The sequence below is a fragment of the Culex pipiens genome, chromosome 1, assembly GCF_016801865.2.
Source record: "Culex pipiens pallens isolate TS chromosome 1, TS_CPP_V2, whole genome shotgun sequence".
NCBI lineage: Eukaryota > Metazoa > Arthropoda > Insecta > Diptera > Culicidae > Culex > Culex pipiens.
Genome location: NC_068937.1, coordinates 106,789,446 through 106,812,656, shown reverse-complemented (window position 1 = coordinate 106,812,656; position 23,211 = coordinate 106,789,446). Strand labels below are relative to the sequence as shown.

Genomic DNA, 23,211 nt, shown 5'->3' with positions numbered 1-23,211 from the left:
TGAAATAACAACAAAAAACATCTTAGTTTCAGTGCTGTAGTTGATAATTTTTCGAGATTTTGGCTTCTTTATATAGGGAGATCTATTATAAAACGTTACATCAGCATAACACGAACACCATGTGACCAGCAGCAACGTTCATTACCGGAAAGTGAACATCAGAAGCTCTTTGAAACTGGCAAGGTTGACCTGCGGAATAGTGAACGTGAATTCGAAAGGATCCATAGGCAAATTAAATAAATTATTCATAACAATGATGTTACAATTCTTAAACCCTGTGAGTATAAGGACAAAAAGTTCCAATACAGACCAACATTCATAATTTGTTTTGAACAACTAAGATACTGAGTACGTACGTTCAAGCCATGATTTCAACACAATCCTCCTTTCACAACTCTACTTAGCCGGCTTTTTATGCATTCCAATTTTCAGCCAAGAAACCAGGAATCAAAACAAACCCAGCGAAACCTCTTGCAACTCCCGGGCGTTCAAGTCTCACGTGCATGACTTGCGCGAGAGAGCGACCACTCGCATGCTTTTCTACCTGAGCTCTCGTTTGGCTTAAGCTTAAGCCGAGGTTCCAAAACAGTTTGAAGTGAGCAGCGAAGCCAACCGGACCTACTTTCGTACGCGCGTACCTTCGGCCAGGCCGATCGACAGTGAGTCACTGCGAAAAGAAAAGTGTTTTTTTTTCTTCTCGATCGCGACCAACTGGAATGGCTTGTTGTATAACGTTGACGCCCGTAACAAGTGTTGTTTGTGTCGCTGCTGTTGCGTTTTGATATGCTCGACAATTCACCGGAAGTTTAGAATGGCATCCGTTCGGGGAATAGTGGCTGTTTTTGGCCTCGTAGCGCTATCGGCCCAAGGTTAGTGTGTACGAAGTGAATGGTTAAATTGCCACGTCGATTGAACCAATTTAAAAAAGCCCCGCGAGGCGCTGAATCATTGTAACTAATGTTTTAGTCGGTTGGAGTAACCTTCGTCAATTAGCAGTCACGATCGATTGATTGATGCTTTCTTTCTCGGCAGTTCACGCGGTCAACCTGGTGGCGTACATCTCGCAGCACGGACTTCACGGGGAGATCTCGTTCGCGCAGTACTCCGAGCGGCAGGTTCAGATAACGTCAGATCTTGAAACGACCCTTCAATACCCGGACCAAGCGTGGAGTTGGGGCGTGTACCAGCTGCCCGTGGACTACACGATCGTGGACCCGGGTCAGCGGTGTGACCTGCGTGGGTTGGGTGAACAGTTGTGGTCGTTTGACGATGATCTGGGGTTCTTGACGTTACCTGGGAATGAGACCACCAGTTGGGTCAACGACATTCCGTTGACCGGGGAGAAGGGACTGTGGGGCAAATCGTTAGTGCTGTATGATCCCAATAGTAACTTTAGGATATGCGCTACGATCACTACCAGGGATGGATCGCAGGACCACATTGCGGAAGCGAGGTTCAACAGTCCCGTTACGGGGTCGGTGTACTTCCGGTGGTTGGCGTCGAAGGAGTCGCACCATTCGGACACCTTGATCTACTCGAATTTGTTCCACATTAGAGAGCAATCCAGGTTAGTTGACTCAACGTTTTTAGTTGATCTTTCGATTTTAATCGAATATGTAACATTTTAGAAAGCTCAACAACCCTGACTTCACGGAGCACGTCTGGAAGATCTACGTGACAGACATCTTCGAGAATGACGCAGCAAACGCGGAAGAGAACTGCAACAAACTGCAGCTCGTCTTCGATCCTCAAGTTCGCGGTACCGGAAAGGCCATCGGTGATATCGATGTCCGACTAGGAAACCTCAAGATCACCACCAACTCCCAACGCAACAAGTATCCACAGCTGTTCAACGATCAAGACCTGGTTCTCCTACCCAGCGATCTGTACGGTCCATCGCGCAAGCTTTACCTGGTGATCTTCGACCCCGTCCATCCGGATACCTTCCTGGCGTGTGCCAAAATCCGTAATTTGAAGGCCAAATCCGCGCGGGCGATCGTAAACGGAGGTGGAATCCGCGGTGAGATGCGATTCATGCAGCGATCGCGATTCGAGCCAACCTGGATTAACGCGTCGTTTGCGTCGATCACCAACCAACCTCAGGACAACGTGAACTACGCCAAAGATGTTGCGAGTTTCAAGATCAACCAGCTTCCACTGCAGGCCTACGCTGCTGGAAGTGAAGGCTTCTGCCAAACTTCGGGAGACACATTAAATCCCACGAACGTCGATCAGAGCAGTATTCCACCACCTGGTTACGGAACGCAGGATCAATACCCGGTGGGCGATCTTACGGGCAAGCTTACCAACCGTAACAAGCGTGAAACCCACAAAATGTTCCTCCCAGGAACCAGCGCCGAACTGAGTGGCTTCTACTGGGATACCTTCCTCCCGCTTCAAGGCATGCACAGCATTATTTTCAGAGGGTTCAACGTGCAGCGATTCAACCGTACCGATCCGACCAACATCACCCACGTACCGTGGGCTTGCGGACCGGTAAGCCTGTACGAAATCAGCCGTCCCTATCAGATTCCGATCTTCACGGCTCAGGTTCTGCTCCGGTACCCGATCGTGGGCCGTATCATCTTCCGCCAGGTCAAGGACGAGTTCTGGAGCGATACGGCGGTAATCTTCGAGTATCTGATCCACGCCGACGGGGCTGCGGTGAACAACACGGCGGAGCACCGTTGGGGCATCACGGATGATCCTCCCGGGAAGGACTTTTATGACTGGCAGAATCGTTGCGTTAGCACCGGCGGGATCTACAACCCGCACAAGGTGTCGCTGGGAGCTTCCAACTGGGAGGAACGATGTACGATGAGCTCGAGCGAACTTTGTCGGCTGGGTGATCTGTCGAATCGCGTTGGAAGGCTGGGGATCGCTGGTAGCAAGGAGGATGCTGGGAGAATCAGTCGGAAGATGTTTGTGGACCAGAATTTGCCCTTGGGTGGGTACGCGAGCATTGTGGGGCGGTCGGTGGTAATCTTTGACGATCATGGTCCGAAGGCGAGAGGAGAGCGGCTGGCTTGTTCGAGGTAAGGGCGTTTGATCACGTTTAGGGTTTGTACTGAAATTGTTTTGTTTCAGGATTGGCGGGTATCATCGCCGGAAAGTAGTCGCTCGCGACTGGTACTCAAACGGAGATCCCCTAACAATCAAAGGAAAACTTGAGATGTTGCAGCAATCCGAGTACGACATGACAAACGTAGAAGTGGAGTTCAGGGGGCTGATCGCCAACAGCGGATTCCACGTTCATATAGCCCCCGTTGAGGGAGATCTGGAGTTCCCTTGTGAGGACTCTACCGTCTACGGGCACTGGAATCCACGCGGTGTCAACCCGAAGCAGTCGCCACCTCCTGCTATGGGCAGTACGGATCAGTACGAGCTGGGTGACCTGAGTGGAAAGTTCGGAACGTTGGACGGTGTGTCGATGTATGATAACTTCTACAACGACTCCCGGATGCCTCTGTATGGTTACGAGAGCATAATCGGACGAAGCATTGTGGTTCACAAGAAGGAACAAGGTCGACGATGGGCCTGTAGTACTTTAGAGCGTGGATACAGTCCCAGTGAAGCGCGGGAGATTCGAGCGATTGCGTCGTTCCACCATCCGGCAGGGTACGCGTACGGATACATCCGGATGACGCAACTGATCGGGAATGATGGAAGTCAGAGTGATACGACCATTGAGGTCAAGTTGAGGTACCCGGGAAAGCATGATCGTAACAAAACGCTGAATCACAATTGGCACATCTGGGTGAATCCAGTTGGAGTGGACGCCACTGTTTTGCAGGTAGAAACTCGATGCGTTGCTGCCGGTTATGTGTGGAATCCGTATTATACCCAGCTGGCCGATCCGTTGAATGTAAGTTCATGCTATGTTCAACCAATAACCAAAATAATCAACCCTTTCTTTTTCCCAATACAGCAAGACCTGTACCGCAAGGAGTGCGGTCCGGACAATCCGCTTCGTTGCTACGTCGGAGACGTATCGGCGCGCCTCGGTCCCATCAACATCGGCTACCGAAGACAAGTCTTCACCGATAGCAACTTCCCCCTGGAGGGCGCCGTCAGCGCTCTCGGCCGCTCAATCGTAATATTCGGCCCGGAATTCTCCGGCTTTCGGTTCGCTTGCGCCAACATTCAACCGGATCACGACATTGTCAAGTACATCAACCTGAAGAAGCCGCCTCGCTTTGTGGTCGCTCAATTCCTGGAGGATGTACGCTCCGTAATGGGTCTTCCCGAGTGGATGTTGGCAATCGATTCACGTAGCACGAAAACCCTCCACAACGATGCCTGCATTCAGATGATCGTGCATTTCAAAGGACCAAATGCCTTTCAAATCGAGCAGGACTTCTCCAAGCTGCTGGCCACCGGTAGACTGGATTCACCCACCATCGCCATTCCAGGATATGTGAACCAAAAGCGCAAGAAGATGCTGTCCTACCGAACCTGTGGAGTGCGCGATCCGAACGAGAGCAACAGCAACAGAAGATTCTTTTATCGGGGAGCAGCGGAAGATACGAAATACTCCTCTCGACTGCTGGCGGTTCTTCCAGCGACTGTCATACTACATCTGTATTATGTAGCTTTTAGATGTTAGTCTTAATCGAAGTGAATCAAACTTGTGATACTCTGCTCAAGCTGTAAGCTTCATCATGCTCTGGAAGGTTCTCTGAACAGTTCTTAATTAATCTTAATTAAATGGGAATAAAAACAATTTGCAAAAACGTTCTCTCGTAAGGCAATTTCTATTTCGCGTTAATCAACGATGATCATACCATTTAGACTCGTCGTAACGCTTCCGCCTTGTATGATCAAGAACGGGAGTTCAATCCCCAGCTTCTACGAGCAAATCTGTTGGTCGTTTGCTTGTGAATTCGATTTGTCAATAAGCAGGGTTAGTGAATTTCCACGACTTTGCGGAAAGCGTGAAATCCGTGGAATTTGGACTTTCCGTGAAAACCCGTATTATTTTATTTTTTCAGTTTCCAGTATCCAGTCCATGCCCATGCGCTCAGTTCGGAAGGCCTGCGCCGCAACCTGGGGCTTACCGATGCGTGGTGTACAGCCGGGCGCGTGATGGATTCCCGCGTACACCGTCTCGGGAGAGGCTCGCCTCTCCCACCTCCACCAAGGTGACGGACTGTCGATCGGCAACGATAAAATCGAGGTACCTTCGGGACCCGTCTTGAAACACGGACCATGAAGTCTATCTTGCGCGCGAGCCAATGGTACTCAGTTGAAACACCAAAGGCGCAAAAAACATAACTTGAAACTGTGCGGGATTACGGGCGAGACTCTCTGCTCGTCCCTCCATCCCCGGGTGTTATACCAGGCATGAGTTTTGTTAAGATTCGGATGAACTAGAAGCTAATTTAGCTGTCGTACAAGTACCACGGTGTGCTTGACATGGGTGTCAAATCAGCTTTGCCAAGCAACTAGATCTCTGCGGTGGAGATGCCCTAAATCGATTCTAAAGCCCAAAACTATGGGTGGTCCATTCCAACCACAAAAGCCGTCACAAAACCAATTTCATGCGTGGTCGGCTCCTAATCGCCGTCTCGCGTTCTTTCATTACAATGTTTGAAGCGAAAAAGAGACTCAGTGGTGAGTGCTTTCTTGGGAAACAGGAAAGGAGTAATAAACACTCTGATGTTGATGGTGCAGAGTTAATCAAATGATAGCTTTTTTATCACTCATTTGCAACATTGGTGGCAAATTTGATCACGGTATTAATAAGACAGGAGCAAATTTGATTTGCACCCCAGCGCTGGAGAAGGCCACACAGGTACTTGATTGTTAAAAATAAATAAAAATAATAACTTACACGCAGCGGCACGGCAGCCGTTGATACATCCGGCTCACCATTCGTATCGATGACCGAGCTGCGCCGGCGTCGGTTCCTTGTCGCGGCAGCCGTTGATACATCCGGCTCACCATTCGTATCGCTGACCGAGCTGCGCCGGCGTCGGTTCCTTGTCTTTGCCATAGCGATGACCGTGCTGCGCCGGGGTCGCGAAGATCTCTTGTTGCTTTGCCGAGAAATCACTGCAAGTGGACAGAAAAAGAGGTTTTTTGTTAGAAAGATCTATCGAGAAATTAAAAGTGAGTGTGTGCGTCAACATGGAGTAAAACTTTTTGAAAAGCCTTGGTAAGCTTCAAAGCAACTGCACAGATGCACGAAGAAATTTGTTTACATTTTTTTACTCTTTCCGCAAACGTCAAACCATACAAAATTGCTGCCGGATCTTTTTCGGAAGAGTTCCGGAAAAAAGATCCGGCAGCAATTTGTATTGATTTCACGTTTACGCCGTTCACGCCACGCCGAAAAGTTTGGTTATGTTACTGCTGGCAAAGAACAATGCGAAAAAAGGTTCTTTGTTGTTGTTTTTTTCACAGAACCACAATAAAAATGATATTTTTTAACTTACCGTAGTGCAGCGGTCCTTGTGGAATGCACGGATTTTCCTTGGAATGCACGGAACGGAAAAAAAACGCGAGAGAATTTATCACGCTCGAAAAAATTACTACAGCTTGCGACACCTCAAGAGTTTCTGCTGCTGATGAACGGAACTGGTCGAACGAGCGAGAGGCAAGGCGTTCGGCAGAGCGAAAGAGAAAGACCGGAACTAGGTAGACGCAGTGAATTTCCCAGATCGAAACCCCGTAAGCCCACGATGTTTTGTAAGGGCATCTTCACCGCAGAGATCTAATGGGAGCGTTCTTTTATTACGTAACGCAGTTAGGAGGGAGAGGGGGTGTCGGTGTCTGTTACGAAATGTTATGAAAAAAGGGGGAGGGGGAGTGCTGAAAAATTCTGTTACGTAACGCAAAATTTTCATATAAGAATAATTAAAAAATTGCAAAAAGATTTTGCGTTCGTTCAATTGTTACTATTTGTTACGAAGGGGGGGGAGGGGGGTCAAAAATCTCAAATTTTGTGTTACATAATAAAAGAACGCTCCCAATTGGGTACTTAAGCCCTATGTCAATTTTTGTGTACAACGGTAAAAACACGATCAAAAACCATTTCTGGTATTTATTTTTTTCATTTTAATGCAAAAAAAATAATGACAAGACAACATTTTTTCGATGGATCAACTATGGCCCCTTGGAACGAGCTGTTAAGTAGGAACTTTTCTGTCAAGAAGGGCCGCAAGGTTAATTTTTCAAAATTGATTTAAAAATCAATTTTAAACTCTTTTTGGTCGTACAAAGGGTCATTGTACTCAGAAAAATAAGCTTTATCGCTGTAAACAATAATATCAGCAATCTAAGCTTCATTTTAGGACCCAATTGCGTGGCAAACCTATCGGTTGGATCCCCAGCCCGGTCGGAAATGGCGGACGCATTTCTGGCGTTCGTCGGGGGGCTTGCGCCAGCCATCTGGCAGAATTTCCCCTGCCATGATTTCTGGCGAATATGACACAAACCGGTCGTGCACGGTTCAACCGATTGAACCGGTTGATTTTGTTGCCAGACAGCTGGCTGAAATTTTGCCCGATTTTCGCCAGATTCGTCTGGCGTTACGCAAAACTTGGCTAGAATAAGTGTGCCAAGTGTGTCTAAACTGCACGACAAACGTCCGCCTGCGCCTGACACTCAAATTTACCAGATTATTTTCCGAGTGGGAGTTTTAGCGGTTTTAGCTTTGCTTCGTAGCTAATACACGTTTTCGCACCGCAGGGAGCTAATTTGACTACCGAATCAAGCCCACCGCGGGGATCTAATTTATTTTTTTTCAAATTCTAGCCGTTTTGTTGATCGAAATCAATAAAAATACATTCTATCATGATGGAACATGCTTCCAATTGCATTATATGTCCAAATTGTTTGCTTACATCAATAAAATATCATTTTCAAAATTTTGAAAGAGTTCATCCGATTTGCTACCGACATGTTTGCACCCCAACTTTCGCACCGCGGGTAGCAAAGCTAAAGCTAAATTAGCCTTCGAGTTCATTCAGCGAAGAAAAAGTTCATCGGGGATCCGTCGAGTAGCCAAGATAGGTGCTCGAGAAGTCGATTTTTAGAATGATTTGTATTTGTTTTGGTTGAAGATGCATTTATTTTGATTATCAAATTTGAATGAATATTGAAGAAATCAGTAATTTGATTGAAAAGTTTGTGGAATCGATCATTTTTTAGTATTTTTGAAGCTGACAGAAAAAGAAGAAGAAGAGCACAAAAAAGGGGTTGATGCGCGTCCGATTTTTCACCCTTACGTCGTTCTTACATCGGCCACGCACGTAGGCCTTCCGCAATGTTCGAACAACCTTGACAGGTTGACGTTTCGGGTGCAAAATAGCTTGATTCGGGTCCGATACAATACCAATACCAATCAGCATAGCGCACCAGGTACGCGTGCTGTAGCAAGAAGACGCTTCCATCTTTCTCGGTCTTGTGCTGCTACTCTCCAATTTCCCAGGTTACAGATCTTCCGGATGTCACCATTCACTTGATCTCCCCATCGTGCGCGCGGTTTCCCTGCTCTTCTGCCTGTACCGCCAGCTGGTTCAGCGCGGTCAAAAAGCAGTCTGACAGGCTGGCTCTCGTCCATTCGGGCGACATGGCCGGCCCACCTGAGCCTCCCGATCTTCGCCTGGGTGGCGATGGTCGGTTCTTCAAGAAGCGCGTGCAGTTCGTGGTTCATGCGTCGTCGCCACACTCCGTCAGACACCTGCACTCCACCGTAGATCGTTCGTAACACCTTCCGTTCGAAAACTTCAAGGGCACGTTCGTCCTCCTGCCGCATCGTCCAGGTCTCGTGGCCATAGAGGACTACCGGTCTAATCAGTGTTTTGTACATCGTCAGCTTCGTGCGGCGTTGCACCCGATCCGAAGTGAGGGTCTTCCGTAATCCGAAGTACGCACGATTCCCAGCAAAAATACGAGTCCGGATCTCTTTGCTGGTGTCGTTGTCGGCGGTTACCAGCGATCCCAAGTACAAGAACTCGCTCACCTCCTCCAACTCATCATCATCCACAGCTAGAGGGGTGAGACTTGGGGGGCCGACGTCCCTCGAGCCCCTTCCTCTCATGTACTTTGTTTTCGTCGTATTCATGCCAAGTCCTACACGTCTTGCTTGTACCTTCAGTCGGGTGTAGACATCTTTCACCGTCTCCAGGTTTCTTGCCACAATGTCGATGTCATCGGCAAAAGCAAGCAGCTGGTAGGACTTGTTCATGATCGTGCCACTCGTTTCGATGCCCGCCCTTCGAATGATGCCCTCAAGAACGATGTTAAAAAGCGCACAGGATAAGCCATCACCTTGCCGCAGCCCTCGGCGTGATCCAAAGGGTTCCGCTAAATCCCCCGAAACACGCACGTGACACATCACACCATCCAAGGTAGCCTTGATCAGTCGAGTCAGTTTATCCGGAAACCCGTTCTCGTGCATAATCTGCCATAGCTGCTCGCGGTCGACTGTATCATAGGCCGCCTTGAAGTCGATAAAGATGTGATGTGTGGGCACGTTGTACTCACGACATTTCTCGAGGATCTGTCGGAGACAAAATATTTGGTCCGTGGTGGCACGCGCGCCTGTGAAGCCCGCTTGGTAGGGCCCCACGAACCTCCTTGCATGGGGTGACAGCTGACGGCAGAGGATCTGGGAGAGGATTTTGTAGGCCGCGTTGATAAGCGTAATGCCGCGGTAGTTGCCGCAGTCCAGCTTATCGCCCTTTTTGTAGATGGGGCACACGACACCATCCATCCATTCCTCCGGTAGCTTCTCCTCCTCCCAGATCTTGGAGATCACACAGTGAAGCGCCCTCGCCAGTTTCTCTCCTCCATATTTGAAGAGCTCACCGGGTAACCGATCCTTGCCGGCAGCTCTGTTGTTCTTCAGCTTCCTGATCTCCCTCTTCACCGTCTCCAGATCAGGTGCTGGGAACTGTTCATCAGCTGCGGGTGCTCCAAGGTTGACTCCATCGCCGTCTCCGTTCGCTTCATCGCCGTTGAGGTGCTCGTTGAAGAACTGCTTCCACCTGTCCAACACCTCGCTTTTGTTCACGATCAAGTTTCCCTCGTTGTCCCTGCATACATCGGCTCGCGGCACGAAGCCTTTACGGGACCGGTTCACCTTCTCGTAAAACTTCCGCGACTCGTTAGCTCGGAATAGCTGCTCCATTTCTGCGCAATCCCGGTCTTCCTGCTGGCGCTTTTTGAGCTTGAAGACCGCGACCTGCCGATTCCGAGCCTGCCTGTATCGTTCCACGTTCCCTCTCGTCGCCTTGTGCAGCTTCCTGTCGTAAGCTGCCTTCTTCTCGGCGGTAATCCGTTGGCACTCGTCGTCGTACCAATCGTTTCGGCTGACTCGGATCGCACTACCCAGTGTGGCTTCCGCTGCACTGCCGATGGCTGAGCGAATACGGCTCCAACCATCTTCGAGCGAGGCTGCGCCAAGTTCCTCCTCACCTGGCAGATTCGCTTCCAGCTGCTGCGCGTAACTGTGGGCCACTTCCCCGTTCTGGAGACACGCGGTGTTGAACGGTGGGGCCCGCCGGCTTCGGCGTTGGTTGTACACCGTCGACAGCTTTGAGCGCATGTCAACTCCAACTAGGTAGTGGTCCGAGTCAATATTCGCACCGCGAAAGGTGCGCACGTGCGTTACGTCCGAGAAGAATCGGCCGTCGATCAGGACGTGGTCGATTTGCGTTTTCGTCCGTTGGTCAGGTGATGTCCAGGTGGCTTTGTGGATGTCCTTGCGAGGAAAGTAGGTGCTCCTGACCACCATTCCACGGGAGGCTGCGAAGTCGATGCAGCGTTGGCCGTTGTCGTTCGTGACCGCATGTAGACTTTCTGGGCCTATTGTCGGTCGAAACATTTCCTCCCTTCCGAACCGAGCGTTCATGTCCCCAATGATGAGCTTTACATCCTGCCGCGGACAGCCGTCGTACACCTCCTCCAGCGTCGCGTAGAATGCTTCCTTCTCATCATCGGTCTTTTCTTCGTGGGGGCAGTGCACGTTGATGATGCTGTAGTTGAAGAAACGGCCTCTTATCCTCAACTTACACATCCGCTCGCTGATCGCCGTGAAGCCGAACACGCGATCCTGCATCTTGCCCCGCACAATAAAGCCGGTACCCAGCCGGCTTCTTGTCCTTGCCGCCGCTCAGAAAAAAACGGGAATCGGTCTGTCGACCTGGCCAGTCGAGCACCTGCTCCTCCTCCAAGCACACCTCCTGCAGTGCCACAACATCGAAGTTGCGGGGTTGCAACTCTTTCGCCAAAGCGAATTCGAAACCCAGAAAGTTTAGAGACCTGCAGTTCCAAGAACCGAGTCGCCAATCGGTGATCTGCTTTTTAATGGGCTTCTGCCGTTTGTTCCGGATCTCCAATCTTCTTGCCATTCGCGATCCTCCCTTTTCGGTAGGCAGCCTTATCAGGGCCGCGCTACCTAGTCTCGGGGCGACGAGTTCGCCTAAGAGCTACCGAAACTTAGCTCCGGTTGTCTCGAAGCCTAACGGTCTTCATACCCGGAAGCGAACGTAGCAGCAAAACATAAATTTGCTGCTTTGGAGTTGTGTGCTTTTGCGCTACCGAAACCACTTTTTAAATTTTCAACAATTTCAAAAACTTTTGCGACTTTTTTTTTCCCTGAAAATTTTGCACTTTCGACACACCGCGATCGACCCTTAATGGTGTGCGTGTCGTCACCCGTAGCGAAACACTAGCAGAGGCCACGAAAGAATCGGGTCCGATGCGTGTCTCAAAATCAGACCCGCATCGACCCCGGTAGGTCAGATCGTCGCTCTGACGATCGGACCCGTATTTCTCACTGGTTATATCTTGTAGAAAAAAAAGGTAAAGTAGTTATGTCACAAAAATACCGGAATGGCGTTGGACTACGTCAACTTTTGTGGAATTGAGACGAGGGGTGTTAATTCACATCTTATTTTCATTTATTGCGTATTTCCTTGCGTAATTCAGATTTGCAAAAATATTTTTCAAATCATATTGTTTTTTTTTTTTATTTCATCATTATTTCCTCGTGTGGTTGGTCTATAATTTGTACCATTTGTGTTACAATATGTTTATGATAAATTTTTAGGCAACATTTCATAATAATATGCATATAAAAACTGGCAAACGTAATGTAACTGAGATAGATCAATTAGATAAGGCGGCAGCACCACGGAACAATCAACAGAGACATCATCATCAAGCGGTAACAAATCCCGAACTTTACAAAAAAAAATCCACTAATCATTAATAATCATATACTTACCATTCCCATTAGTATCCACAGTTCCCAGAACATTTATAATGTTTCTTTTTTGGCTTCCCCACTTTGAAAATTGCGTCGCTAACTGTCGGGAAAGTAGTTCACCATTAAAAATCATATTTCAATAATTGGTTGTATGGTTCAGATCTAGGTTCAGATTCCCGAGAATTCGAATCATTTGAGGTGTACGACTGTGATCCAAAAAAAAATTCCTTGTAAAAATGTATGATAACATAACCTAACGACATATTTGGCAAATAGTAAATCAATTTGGGGAATAGAATATGTATGGTTTGAAGTATTGGTGTATATCAGATACCATTTGGTTAAAATTATACGGCAAATGGCGAGTGTATTGTTGTTGACTATGCGGGAATGGATTAGATTACATATGCTTTGTGTCAAATATCACCTGTATGCTCTGATTTAGCTGATACAATTGATTTTTATTTCAGTTTTTAAACTTTTAAGAGTATTATTGGATTTTTATGAATAAATGTCATATTTCGTTAACGAAGCATAAGCCAGTTGCATGGAAAAAAACAAGTTTTATGTTCGAAAATGAATTAGAAATGACTGTTGCAAGCTTCAGAAGATATACTTTTCATGAGAATAAAATGATTAAAGATTCAGCAACATTATTATAGCAGAATTATAATAATTAATTTTAAATAACATATTTTTTTAAATGCGATTTTCAAATACCTTAATTATTATTTGTTTTTCAAAAGCTTTGCAGTGGATATTTATGTATAGTTTGGTTCCTCTCGACTGCTGGCGGTTCTTCCAGCGGCTGTCGTATTGTATCTGTACTATGTAGCTTTTAGATGTTAGTCTTAATCGAAGTGAATCAAACTTGTGATACTCTGCTCAAGCTGTAAGCTTCATCATGCTCTGGAAGGTTCTCTGAACAGTTCTTAATTAATCTTAATTAAATGGGAATAAAAACAATTTGCAAAAACGTTCTCTCTTAAGGCAATTTCTATTTCGCGTTAATTAACGATGATCATACCATTTAGACTCGTCGTAACGCTTCCGCCTTGTATGATCAAGAACGGGAGTTCAATCCCCAGCTTCTACGAGCAAATCTGTTGGTCGTTTGCTTGTGAATTCGATTTGTCAATAAGCAGGGTTAGTGAATTTCCACGACTTTGCGGAAAGCGTGAAATCCGTGGAATTTGGACTTTCCGTGAAAACCCGTATTATTTTATTTTTTCAGTTTCCAGTATCCAGTCCCAATTACAATTATCAAATTGTATTGAAAGATTGCTTTGTCTTAGCGGTGATCAAAATCGTTTTTTGAGTCATGGGAGTACAATGAAGACACATATTCATCTGTTTTAAATTGGAGTTCTGTGCGAGCCATTCAATTCGGTATCTACTCCACTGATTTTGTTTGAAAACATTCTGTAGTTAGAGCATATCAGCAATATTTCTCCAGCTATCTCTCTCGTGAAGTAATCAACGGATTCGCAGCACATGCGCCCTAACGACGCCCTCCAAGGATCGAAATTATCGACCCGTTCCTGTCGTTGGAGAAGATTTTCACTTGTAGTCCGCGGTTCACGGTTCGTCGCGAAGAAAAAAGTTCGTTCGTGTTCCTCAACATGGTGAGGTCAGTGCTATTGATGACCATTCTGGCCCTGGGTTCCACTGCGGCTCATTACGGGGGACCGTTCCTGCTGTGGGGACCGGACGAGCTGAAGGACGTGGATGTGTCTGCCCTCGAGGGGCTCGACGACAAGTTTTTGCGGGATTTGTACTCAAACTCAGCGGCGGTGGTGATTTTCCTGCGGAATGGAACCGCCAAGCTGACGGATGATAATTTTCCCAGTTTCCGGAGGATCATCGAGAAGCACGAGTACGTGTACAGTCCGCAGCAAGGACTGAACTCGAACCCGTTGGATTACAATGTTAATGCTGAGGTAAGTTCATTTTTTGGGGACGGGTGAAGGATGATAAATCGAATATCTTAGTGTAACATGAATCAGTGACTCATATCTTTCAAAGGGAAAATATGCCAATCAATGATTCCCGAAAAAAATCTTAGATAGCAATCAACTCTCTTTATGGTAAATTTTTTGAGAGAGTCGAGAGAACCGCGAAATAATAAGAGAGGAACAGCTGATTGGATTCAAAACTATGGAATCAAAGCCAGCTTCAAATGAGATGAATGAAAAAAATGCCAAACTGTAATTAGGCTGTTGCAAATATTTTTCAAAGTTTATGCGCCCCCCCCTCCCCCCCCCCCTTTAAAATTTGTCCGAAAAATCAGGGGGCAAAAAAAATATTTTTTCAAAAAACTTCAAAATTTCAATAAAAACAGAAGTTAAATCAACTGAAAACAATCTAAAATGCATTTTAATGCATTGATAATCATATTTAGCATATTTGGGCTGGATTTGAAATATTTTTAGTTTTTATGGAGCTCCAATGCACAGAAGCGCAAAAACTTTTTTTTCGCGAAAAATAAAATTTTCGTCAATACTTAGATATTTTAAAAACTAATGATTGCAAAACAACTGGACAGGTGTATAATGCATTATAAAACACTTTTTTCATTCAAATGTTAAAACCATGGCTCGCAAATTCAATTTTTAAACTTTTTTATTTTTTTGCCACCCCCCCTCGACTTTGGTCAGAGGCGAGGGACATAAACTTCAAAAAATATTTGCAACGGCCTTAAGATAATAACCAAGAGTATAATGAGGTAAAACATATTTCTGAAAGCAGCAAATTTGACTTTTTGAAGTTAAAAAAAGATGAATTTGGGGACAGCAAATTGGGTAAAGTTGTTAAATTCCATCACAAATAATTATTTAAAATTACAGAACGTGCTCGGGTCCACAAGATCCTCTGTAATTATTAAGTCAAATGTAATTACAAAAGCCGACTCGGTCCTAACCAGGTCCCAGTACCGAAAAGGACCTAATAAAAATAATTTTATGAAAAAAAAAAAAAAAAACGTGCTCGGGTCCATAATCCGATTGTGGTCCCTGGTCCACTTTAGGAAAAATCTTATTTTAGTATTAAATTTGACCAATATTTTATGTTTTAATGCAAAAAAAATGAATAAAAGAGGGCTTTTGCTCACTTTTTATTGTAAAAACATTTGTTTTGTTAACAAATAAACAACATTAAAACCAAGCAGACTTTTAAACATTTGTTATTGATTCATTATTGTATAATATCATTACAAACATCAATTATGATGTTTCAGTTTAGTACATTAACTGTAAATTTGATTAATTGTAAATTATTACGGTTTCAAAACTTTGGTATTTACTTAAAACATAACAACAGTTATTTTTATGCTCATGCTTCAAAAATATGCAATTATGATGATCAAAACAGGCATTAATTGTATGTAAAGAAAAACAAAATTTTCTTGATTTTTGTAGGTTAAATTAATAGTGGTCCACTTTTGGAAAAGTTAGGATTTTTATTGTCCTATACTGGACCTGTCATTTTTTTTCGAAATTCTGCAGTTCCTGGTGTTATTTCAGTAAAGTTCCTTAAATTTACATTATTTTGACTGACTGAAGTAAACTAATTGGTCAAAAATGATAAGATAGTTAATTCAATCATAAAAAACGATACTTAATCCACCTTAAGGTGGTTGGTGCCTTCCTCTCATTTTTAGAGTGATTCCAACCCCCTTAAAGTGTCCACATGGTTTATGGATCTCCCCTAACGTGATCGCAGCACCTAAGAGGTCCTAATAAAATAAGTGATGAGTAAATAAAAACAAACTGCCTACAGACTTTTTGTCTAGATTATACAGACACTGCCTTTGAGGAAAATGGCATCCCCCTACACGGCTTTTTCGTGGCGATCAGTGAGGAAGGCAAAAACCTATGGAGAAATAGATTGAGGTTATGTAAATTCAGACCATTTCTAAAACTGCTTGTAATTTTAGATAGGTAAGTCAGATCTTGAAAATTCTTAATCCACAAGAAAGGTCATTTCAAAACCTTTTTAAAAATATATAATATGGCAGGTTTTCATGCAAAAACCACCCTTTTTTGCAAATTGTGAAGTTTATATGCAGCAGTTTTTTAAGCATAACTTTTGATGCGCTTTATTAAATCTTCTAAATTTCAAGAGGGCCTTATGGGACCCCAAGACGAATCGAATGAGGCCAATACGATCAAAATCGTCTGAGCCAGTGACGAGATATTCCAGTGACATTGATTTGGTACACATGTCTACATACAGCCAAACACACAGACATTTGCTCAGCTGGTGATTCTGAGTCGATATGTACAATAAAGGTAGGTCTAGGAGGTCTTATTAAAAAGTTAATTTTTCTAGTGATTTTATAGCCTTTCCTCAGTAAGGTGAGGAAGGCAAAAAGTAATGCTATTTTGTTGTGAAAATGATAGTGGCCATGGCTTATTTCAGATGTCGAACATAAAACACTTATTTTTGCGAAAAGGACAATCAAATGTTAGTAAACATTATTTTATATGATGATTAACATGCCATATAAAAGATTTGTAGCCAAATACCCGCTTGCAACTGTGATATTGTTGACTTTTTCATCAAAAAACCTTCAAAGGGTCCACTGATCATTTTTATTAAGTTATGCTGTGATTTCTTCGAACTTACTATAAACCTTAACAGTTTGGAGAACTATTTGAAGATAGTAATGTGTATCAGAAAGTATTGATATTAATTTGTATCCTTAAAAACCCTGCTAAAATCCGACTGAAAATGGATAAATTAGAATTATTTATGTCCAATTTCCCGTGAAATTACGGGGATCCCAAAAATGCAACTCACTTTTGAGAATCGCTACCCTTAAATTAAAATCAAATATTTTCATTCCCTGTTTTTTGTTGTTCTTGTTAACACCATCATTAAGGCTCCCCTCCCACTAACATTTACACACAAGATCCTCTGTAATTACTCTTAGCATTAAGAACAATGTAATTACAAAAGCCGACTCGGTCCTTACCAGGTCCCAGTACCAAAAAGGACCTAATAAAAATAATTTTGTGAAAAAAAAACACCATCATTACGATACGGAATTTACGACCGCCTCTTCATAGAAGGAATCTATTCCCTTTTGACACATAGATGTCTCTCCGATACGTACAACAGCTCAAACGCTTCCTAACCGTTTCTCCCATAGCACAGTACACTCAGCAAATGTTCCCCTCATTTATTTCAGATCATCAACCTCGTCGGTTCCCCCACACAGCAGGACGTCGAGCTGTCCGCGCTGTACCGCGACTCGTCGGCCAACTACGGCGAACGTAAGGTGCTTGGGATTTTGGCCAACCGCTGGGACGAATACCACCACGAGTTGCACAAGCGTGAGGCCCGGTCGGATGACTCGTCCACCAGTACGACCCCGGCTGGACCTACGGACGAGCCGGAGATTGACGACGCCATCTACTCGGTGCCGGGAAAGGCTCTAATCTACATCAGTTCGGCGCCGGTACTGAACATCAACGGAACCTCGGACGATGAGTACGTCCTGGACAAGCATACCGTTGCGACGTACGATGCCAGGGAGAAGGAGAGCAAACTGATTGTCACGTTCAAGGTGGACGATACGGCCAAGGTACTTGGAACATGTTTTTGGTTTTCATTAATTACGAAAAAAGCAGCAATAATAATAATAATAATAAAAATAATTTTATAATTATCAATTGAATTCATGTCACTCGAACAAAATTTACTGCAAATTTCCGGCTCTTATGGAGTTTGCTGTGTAACCTTTCCGCTAATCGGATTAGCTTGTGTAAGCCAGCACACCTATGATTAAAGTGAGAAACTGAAAGTTTTTAGCCGCAGGGCGCGTCAAATGACGACCGTCGTCGGACATGGTTAAGCCTGTTCATAAGTGCTACAGTGAATGTGGGAGCATCCTCTTCCTAAACGAGTGAAGATTGTGTTGTACGATTTAATTTTATCGATGGTCAGATTGCAAATGAGTCAACATTAGAGTTCATGATTGAAATCCATGCTTTTCCCATATTATAACTCAACCCAACTTTTTTTCCAGCTAACACTCAAGTTCCGCTTCGAGATGAGCTCCGGCTACTGGACCATGCCCAAGGTGGACGTGTTCCTGCTGGACACCAAGAACAAGGACGCCGGGAGGAGCGTCGACGCCGTGCTGGAGATCGAGAGTGGCACGGTGCCGTACGCTCCGATCGGCTTCTCGTACTCGTGCTCGAAGCAGCTGGTGTTCCGCAACGGGTCCATCGTGCTGACGCTGGAGAACATTCAGGTGAGGATAGAATTGGGGTTAAATTTTGTCAGTTTTGAGATTAAAAACACATTTGTAGGGTTCTACGGTTTAAAAAAACATTTGTTAGTTGACAGTCAAGTGACAGTGTTTTGGTTTGAATCATTTAGAAGCTCGTAAAATCATCGTCCACAGTCAAAATATGATCGAAACAAACTTCCAACAAACAATGATTAGTTTGTATCGACTTAAGCTGAGTAGATATGCATCGCTAACGCAACAATCGACCCCACTCTTGGAGAACTCTTCCCAACCAAAGTGGATAGCCGCCCAGTAGTGGCCACTCGCCACGAGGGCTTTTCAGCGCCCAAGTCCCCTCGTCGTAACGAGCTGAAACCGAAAGTGAAAAGAGGACCATATCATTATTATCGTTTTGGGCGCCCCCCGCTTGCCCGAGAGATGAATCTCGTTGTGAACTCAACCCCAACTTGCCGGGGGTCTTGCGCCATTTCGGTTTTCCACTACTTTGGTTGGCCTCCGCCGAAGTTTCGGTGTTTTCGGGCCTCCGCCAAGCCACGAGGCCACGCGGTCAATAATTGTGGCACTTTGCCAAACTCCTCCGTCGGTCGGCTGAAATATGCGGCCGGCTGATAATTTTGCTCATTTGGCGCGGGGGTCATCGATCAATGGGTGTGCATTGTGTGTTGGGTGGAGTTTATTAAAGACCACGATTGATTACTTGCGAAATATTAGCAACCTGTTGAGAAGAGTTTTGTTTTGCCAATGCAAGGCGCTAAATAGACAATTGTTTTTTTTATTTGACTGTTTTTTGAGTTTATTTAATTCGACTGTTCAACACTAGAACACCCAACGCATGTCCAACTTACACGTGCCTCCCAAAAAAGTTGGAACGGTAACATCAACTCGCTGGTTCTCGGGCATAACTCAACCAATCGGGACGATTCTTGTTTCCAGGGATTTGTAAGAATGTCTAGATGATCCTAAAATTTTGCAAAACTTGATTTGAACAAATCTGTAATTTCTGCGAACAAAAACATCGTTCCAACTTTTTCAAAAAGACTGCCTCCGCGGAATTTTTGGCGATTTTTTTTTACACGCGAAAAAAAAAGTTGGAACGATTTTTTTGATCGCAAAAATTACAGATTTGATCAAATTAAGTTCTGCATAATTCTAGAATCTTCTAGACATCCTAACAAATCACAGGAAAGAAGAATCATCTTGATTGGTTGAGTTATGTTCTGTTGTTCTGTTGTTCTGTTGTTCTGTTGTTCTGTTGTTCTGTTGTTCTGTTGTTCTGTTGTTCTGTTGTTCTGTTGTTCTGTTGTTCTGTTGTTCTGTTGTTCTGTTGTTCTGTTGTTCTGTTATTCCGTTGTTCTGTTGTTCTGATGTTCTGTTGTTCTGTTGTTCTGTTTTTCTGTTTTTCTGTTGTTCTGTTATTCTGTTGTTCTGTTGTTCTGTTGTTCTGTTATTCCGTTGTACTGTTGTTCTGATGTTCTGTTGTTCTGTTGTTCTGTTTTTCTGTTGTTATGTTATTCTGTTGTTCTGTTGTTCTGTTGTTCTGTTGTTCTGTTGTTCTGTTGTTCTGTTGTTCTGTTGTTCTGTTGTTCTGTTGTTCTGTTGTTCTGTTGTTCTGTTGTTCTGTTGTTCTGTTGTTCTGTTGTTCTGTTGTTCTGTTGTTCTGTTGTTCTGTTGTTCTGTTGTTCTGTTGTTCTGTTGTTCTGTTGTTCTGTTGTTCTGTTGTTCTGTTGTTCTGTTGTTCTGTTGTTCTGTTGTTCTGTTGTTCTGTTGTTTTGTTGTTCTGTTATTCCGTTGTTCTGTTGTTCTGATGTTCTGTTGTTCTGTTGTTCTGTTTTTCTGTTGTTCTGTTATTCTGTTGTTCTGTTTTTCTGTTGTTCTGTTGTTCTGTTGTTATGTTGTTCTGTTGATCTGTTGTTCTTTTGCTTTGTTATTCATTTGTTATTTGTTCTGTTGTCGTGTTGCTACATTTTCTTGCTCTCGTGTCATAATGATCTATCTTAAAATGACGTTTTCACACTGCCCCAGTTCGTGCAACTGCTACTTCTTGTAAAGTACCGCCACTGAAGGTGGTAATTGAATCAAGTATAGCTTGAGCTGAAGATGCTCCTCTTTTCATTCATCAGATCGGCACCCCTCAAAACTACACTCACAAAACGCCCACGCACAGTTGTTCGAGAAAAAAATCAAACAAAACAGAAAGCAAAAAGAATGCTTCATGTAACGTGAGATTTTCATGACTTTGTTCTTGTTTTTTTCTATTTCTATACCGCTGATAAAAATATCACTGTTGAGCACGTCAAAAAGTGCAGATTTTTTTCTCACAAGTGTGTGAGAACACATTTTTTGAGTTGATTGTCGTCGTTGAACTTAAGCTAGGCAGATATGCATCTTTCTTTTTGAATTTGAATATCAAATGATAAACGTTGGTTGAATTCAGGGAAATTGAGTTGAAGGTACATGCTGTAATGACTTTTATGATGTCTTTGGGACCTTATGTAACTTGAAGGTCTTCAGGTGCGATCTCTGACAGATAACCAGGTTGTTCGATAATTTCAACCAATTTACACCAACATTTGAAAGCTTCAAATTCTTGAAGTGGCGAACTCTCAGCTTGTTATGCCCTAATAGACGACCTACACAGAAGCTGAATTTTCGGCTGCATGTACCTACTCTCCGTCAAGTCTACTTAGACGATGTAACAATTTGGTTGTGATTCATGTCGTACAGACATCAGAAGCGAGCCCAACAAACAAGGGCTGGTTTTATTGGAGATGTACATGACGCCGACTTGGGGCTTCTTACTGCGTGATGAGCCACTTCATAATGATGAAGGAGGTGTGTGTAGAATTGTTGTTTTAGGGTAGTTGGATGTTTGACGCGACTTATGAAAACACGGGTGGCTACATATTTGGAGAGTGCGGTGTAGATGCGATCATCTGTGGGAACTCGTACACACGTTTGGCTGAATCGTTGTGATGGCGTTACATGACGAGGTGGTTATGGTTTTGCATTGCATTAATGTGCGGATTAATGTGTGTACTTAGCGGTTGGAGTGTGTTTAATTTGGTGGTTGTTCGGATTTTATGGACAATTAACTGCATACTGAGCAGAAGAGATTTTCAACTCAAAAGAAGAAACTGTAAACAGAAAACATTAGATTCAACAAAAGGAAACATCAACAGAACAACAGAACAACAGAATAACAGAACAACAGAACAACAGAACAACAGAACAACAGAACAAAAAAACAACAGAACAAAAAAACAACAGAACAACTAACGACAAAACACCAAGATAATATTAAAAAAAATAACAGAAGAACATCATGACCAGCGAAACTATAGAACAATAAAACAGGCGAAAAACTGAACAACTAAAAACAAGATAAAGTGCACATAAAATAATTAAAAAACTGAACAAAAGAATTACTGAATTTCGTAACAGTTGATCTGAGGAATTAGAAAAAATCCTCTTCCGTAAGGGAGCGTTCTTTTATTTCGAAACGCAATCAGGGGGGGGGGGGGGGGTCTTGAGTGACTGTAGACTGAGGATTACCGAAGACTAAAAATGTTAAAGACTGAATTGCTGGGAGTCTTCAGCGACTAAATACTGCAATTGACTGAAGCCTGTATGTGACTGAAGACTGAAGGTGACCAAAGACTCAAGTTGACTGAAGGTGGCTCTGGACTGAAGACGATTGAAGACTGAAAGTGAACGCGTACTGAAGGTATATGAAGACTGAAGTTAGCGTATACTAAAGTATTGAATGATTAAGATGCTTCAATTTAGTGACAGAAAAGCGAAAAAATAGTAATGTTTTTCCCCCTTTCTTCCTGCAGGTCCAACCGGCGATGGACGGCAGCAGCAAGTTCGGCAGCGCCTGGGACTGCATCGGCTTCACCACCGCTCCCATCTGGTCCGGAATCTTCGTGACATCGATCATGGCCATCATGCTGGCGATCGCAATCTGTGCCATACTGGACATCAAGCCGCCGAACCGGTTCGAGTCCCGTACCGGCAAACAGCTCAGCTTCACCGTGCAGGAGTAAGCCAGTGGTCGTGTGTGTCAATTGGTCATCCCTGGCATATCTTTATTGAGTGGGGGGGGGGAGGGGGGGGGGGCATTGGTGTGATTAACCACGGAGATTTAACCTTGCTTAAGGGGGAGAGCAAACGGAACATTGCAGAGAAAACAGTTCAAATTGTCATTAAAACCAAGACTTAATCAGAGAGTTGCAGCTGAACTCTGAGCTAGGAAAGAGGAGACCAAACTCCACGCGTAGAAAGACGAGATTTTCCCCGGGTGCAGAAACGCATGCCGCAGTTGCAAAATGACAGCATATTTATCTTGGTTTTACACGCCTCTAATAACCAAGTCCGGCCACCGCGCGCGCGTACTTGCGAGGGAAACTTAATCGATACTAAAGTTCATCGTTTTATTAGCCAATGTTTGTGCAGTTTTCCGTTTCGCATTTTCTGCGTTTCAGTTTTCTACTTTTAATTTAAAAGTTGTGAAGGTCAAAAGGGTACCGCAGTGTCATTTGTACGTGCATGTTTCAATTACAAATTGAGTTAAAGTAAGGTTGCTGAACTGTCCTGTACTGGGTAGGATAAGATAACAATAAATAAATGTGTCTCTAGATGAACAAAATTGCTGGTTGATAAAAAGAATGTAACGAAAATTCACTCCCTCTCGTTGTAAAAATTGCAGAAAGCAGATTACATAGTTAACCGA

At 44.2% G+C, this 23,211-nt stretch overlaps 2 protein-coding genes across 2 annotated transcripts; both read left to right on the top strand.

Annotated features, from left to right (window-relative positions):
- Nucleotides 1–593: 593 nt before the first annotated feature.
- LOC120420718 (uncharacterized) lies at nucleotides 594–4,746 on the top strand. Its single transcript, XM_039583816.2, has 5 exons — nucleotides 594–869; nucleotides 1,033–1,567; nucleotides 1,629–3,035; nucleotides 3,088–3,865; nucleotides 3,929–4,746. Exons 1-5 carry the CDS (start codon nucleotides 812–814, stop codon nucleotides 4,604–4,606), a joined length of 3,456 nt encoding a protein of 1,151 aa, XP_039439750.1. The 5' UTR covers nucleotides 594–811; the 3' UTR covers nucleotides 4,607–4,746.
- Nucleotides 4,747–13,732: 8,986 nt separating this feature from the next.
- LOC120420719 (uncharacterized) lies at nucleotides 13,733–22,992 on the top strand. Its single transcript, XM_039583817.2, has 4 exons — nucleotides 13,733–14,160; nucleotides 17,412–17,807; nucleotides 18,252–18,479; nucleotides 22,316–22,992. The coding sequence occupies exons 1-4, from the start codon at nucleotides 13,843–13,845 to the stop codon at nucleotides 22,523–22,525; spliced, it is 1,152 nt and encodes a 383-aa protein (XP_039439751.1). The 5' UTR covers nucleotides 13,733–13,842; the 3' UTR covers nucleotides 22,526–22,992.
- Nucleotides 22,993–23,211: the final 219 nt, after the last annotated feature.

Coding starts and splice junctions, on each gene's coding strand:
- LOC120420718 (XM_039583816.2), top strand. CDS start 812: ATGGCATCCGTTCGGGGAATAGTGGCTGTTTTTGGCCTCGTAGCGCTA. Junction 1,568..1,628: donor CACATTAGAGAGCAATCCAG/GTTAGTTGACTC, acceptor GTAACATTTTAG/AAAGCTCAACAACCCTGACT. Junction 3,866..3,928: donor AGCTGGCCGATCCGTTGAAT/GTAAGTTCATGC, acceptor TTCCCAATACAG/CAAGACCTGTACCGCAAGGA.
- LOC120420719 (XM_039583817.2), top strand. CDS start 13,843: ATGGTGAGGTCAGTGCTATTGATGACCATTCTGGCCCTGGGTTCCACT. Junction 14,161..17,411: donor ATTACAATGTTAATGCTGAG/GTAAGTTCATTT, acceptor CATTTATTTCAG/ATCATCAACCTCGTCGGTTC. Junction 17,808..18,251: donor AGGTGGACGATACGGCCAAG/GTACTTGGAACA, acceptor CTTTTTTTCCAG/CTAACACTCAAGTTCCGCTT.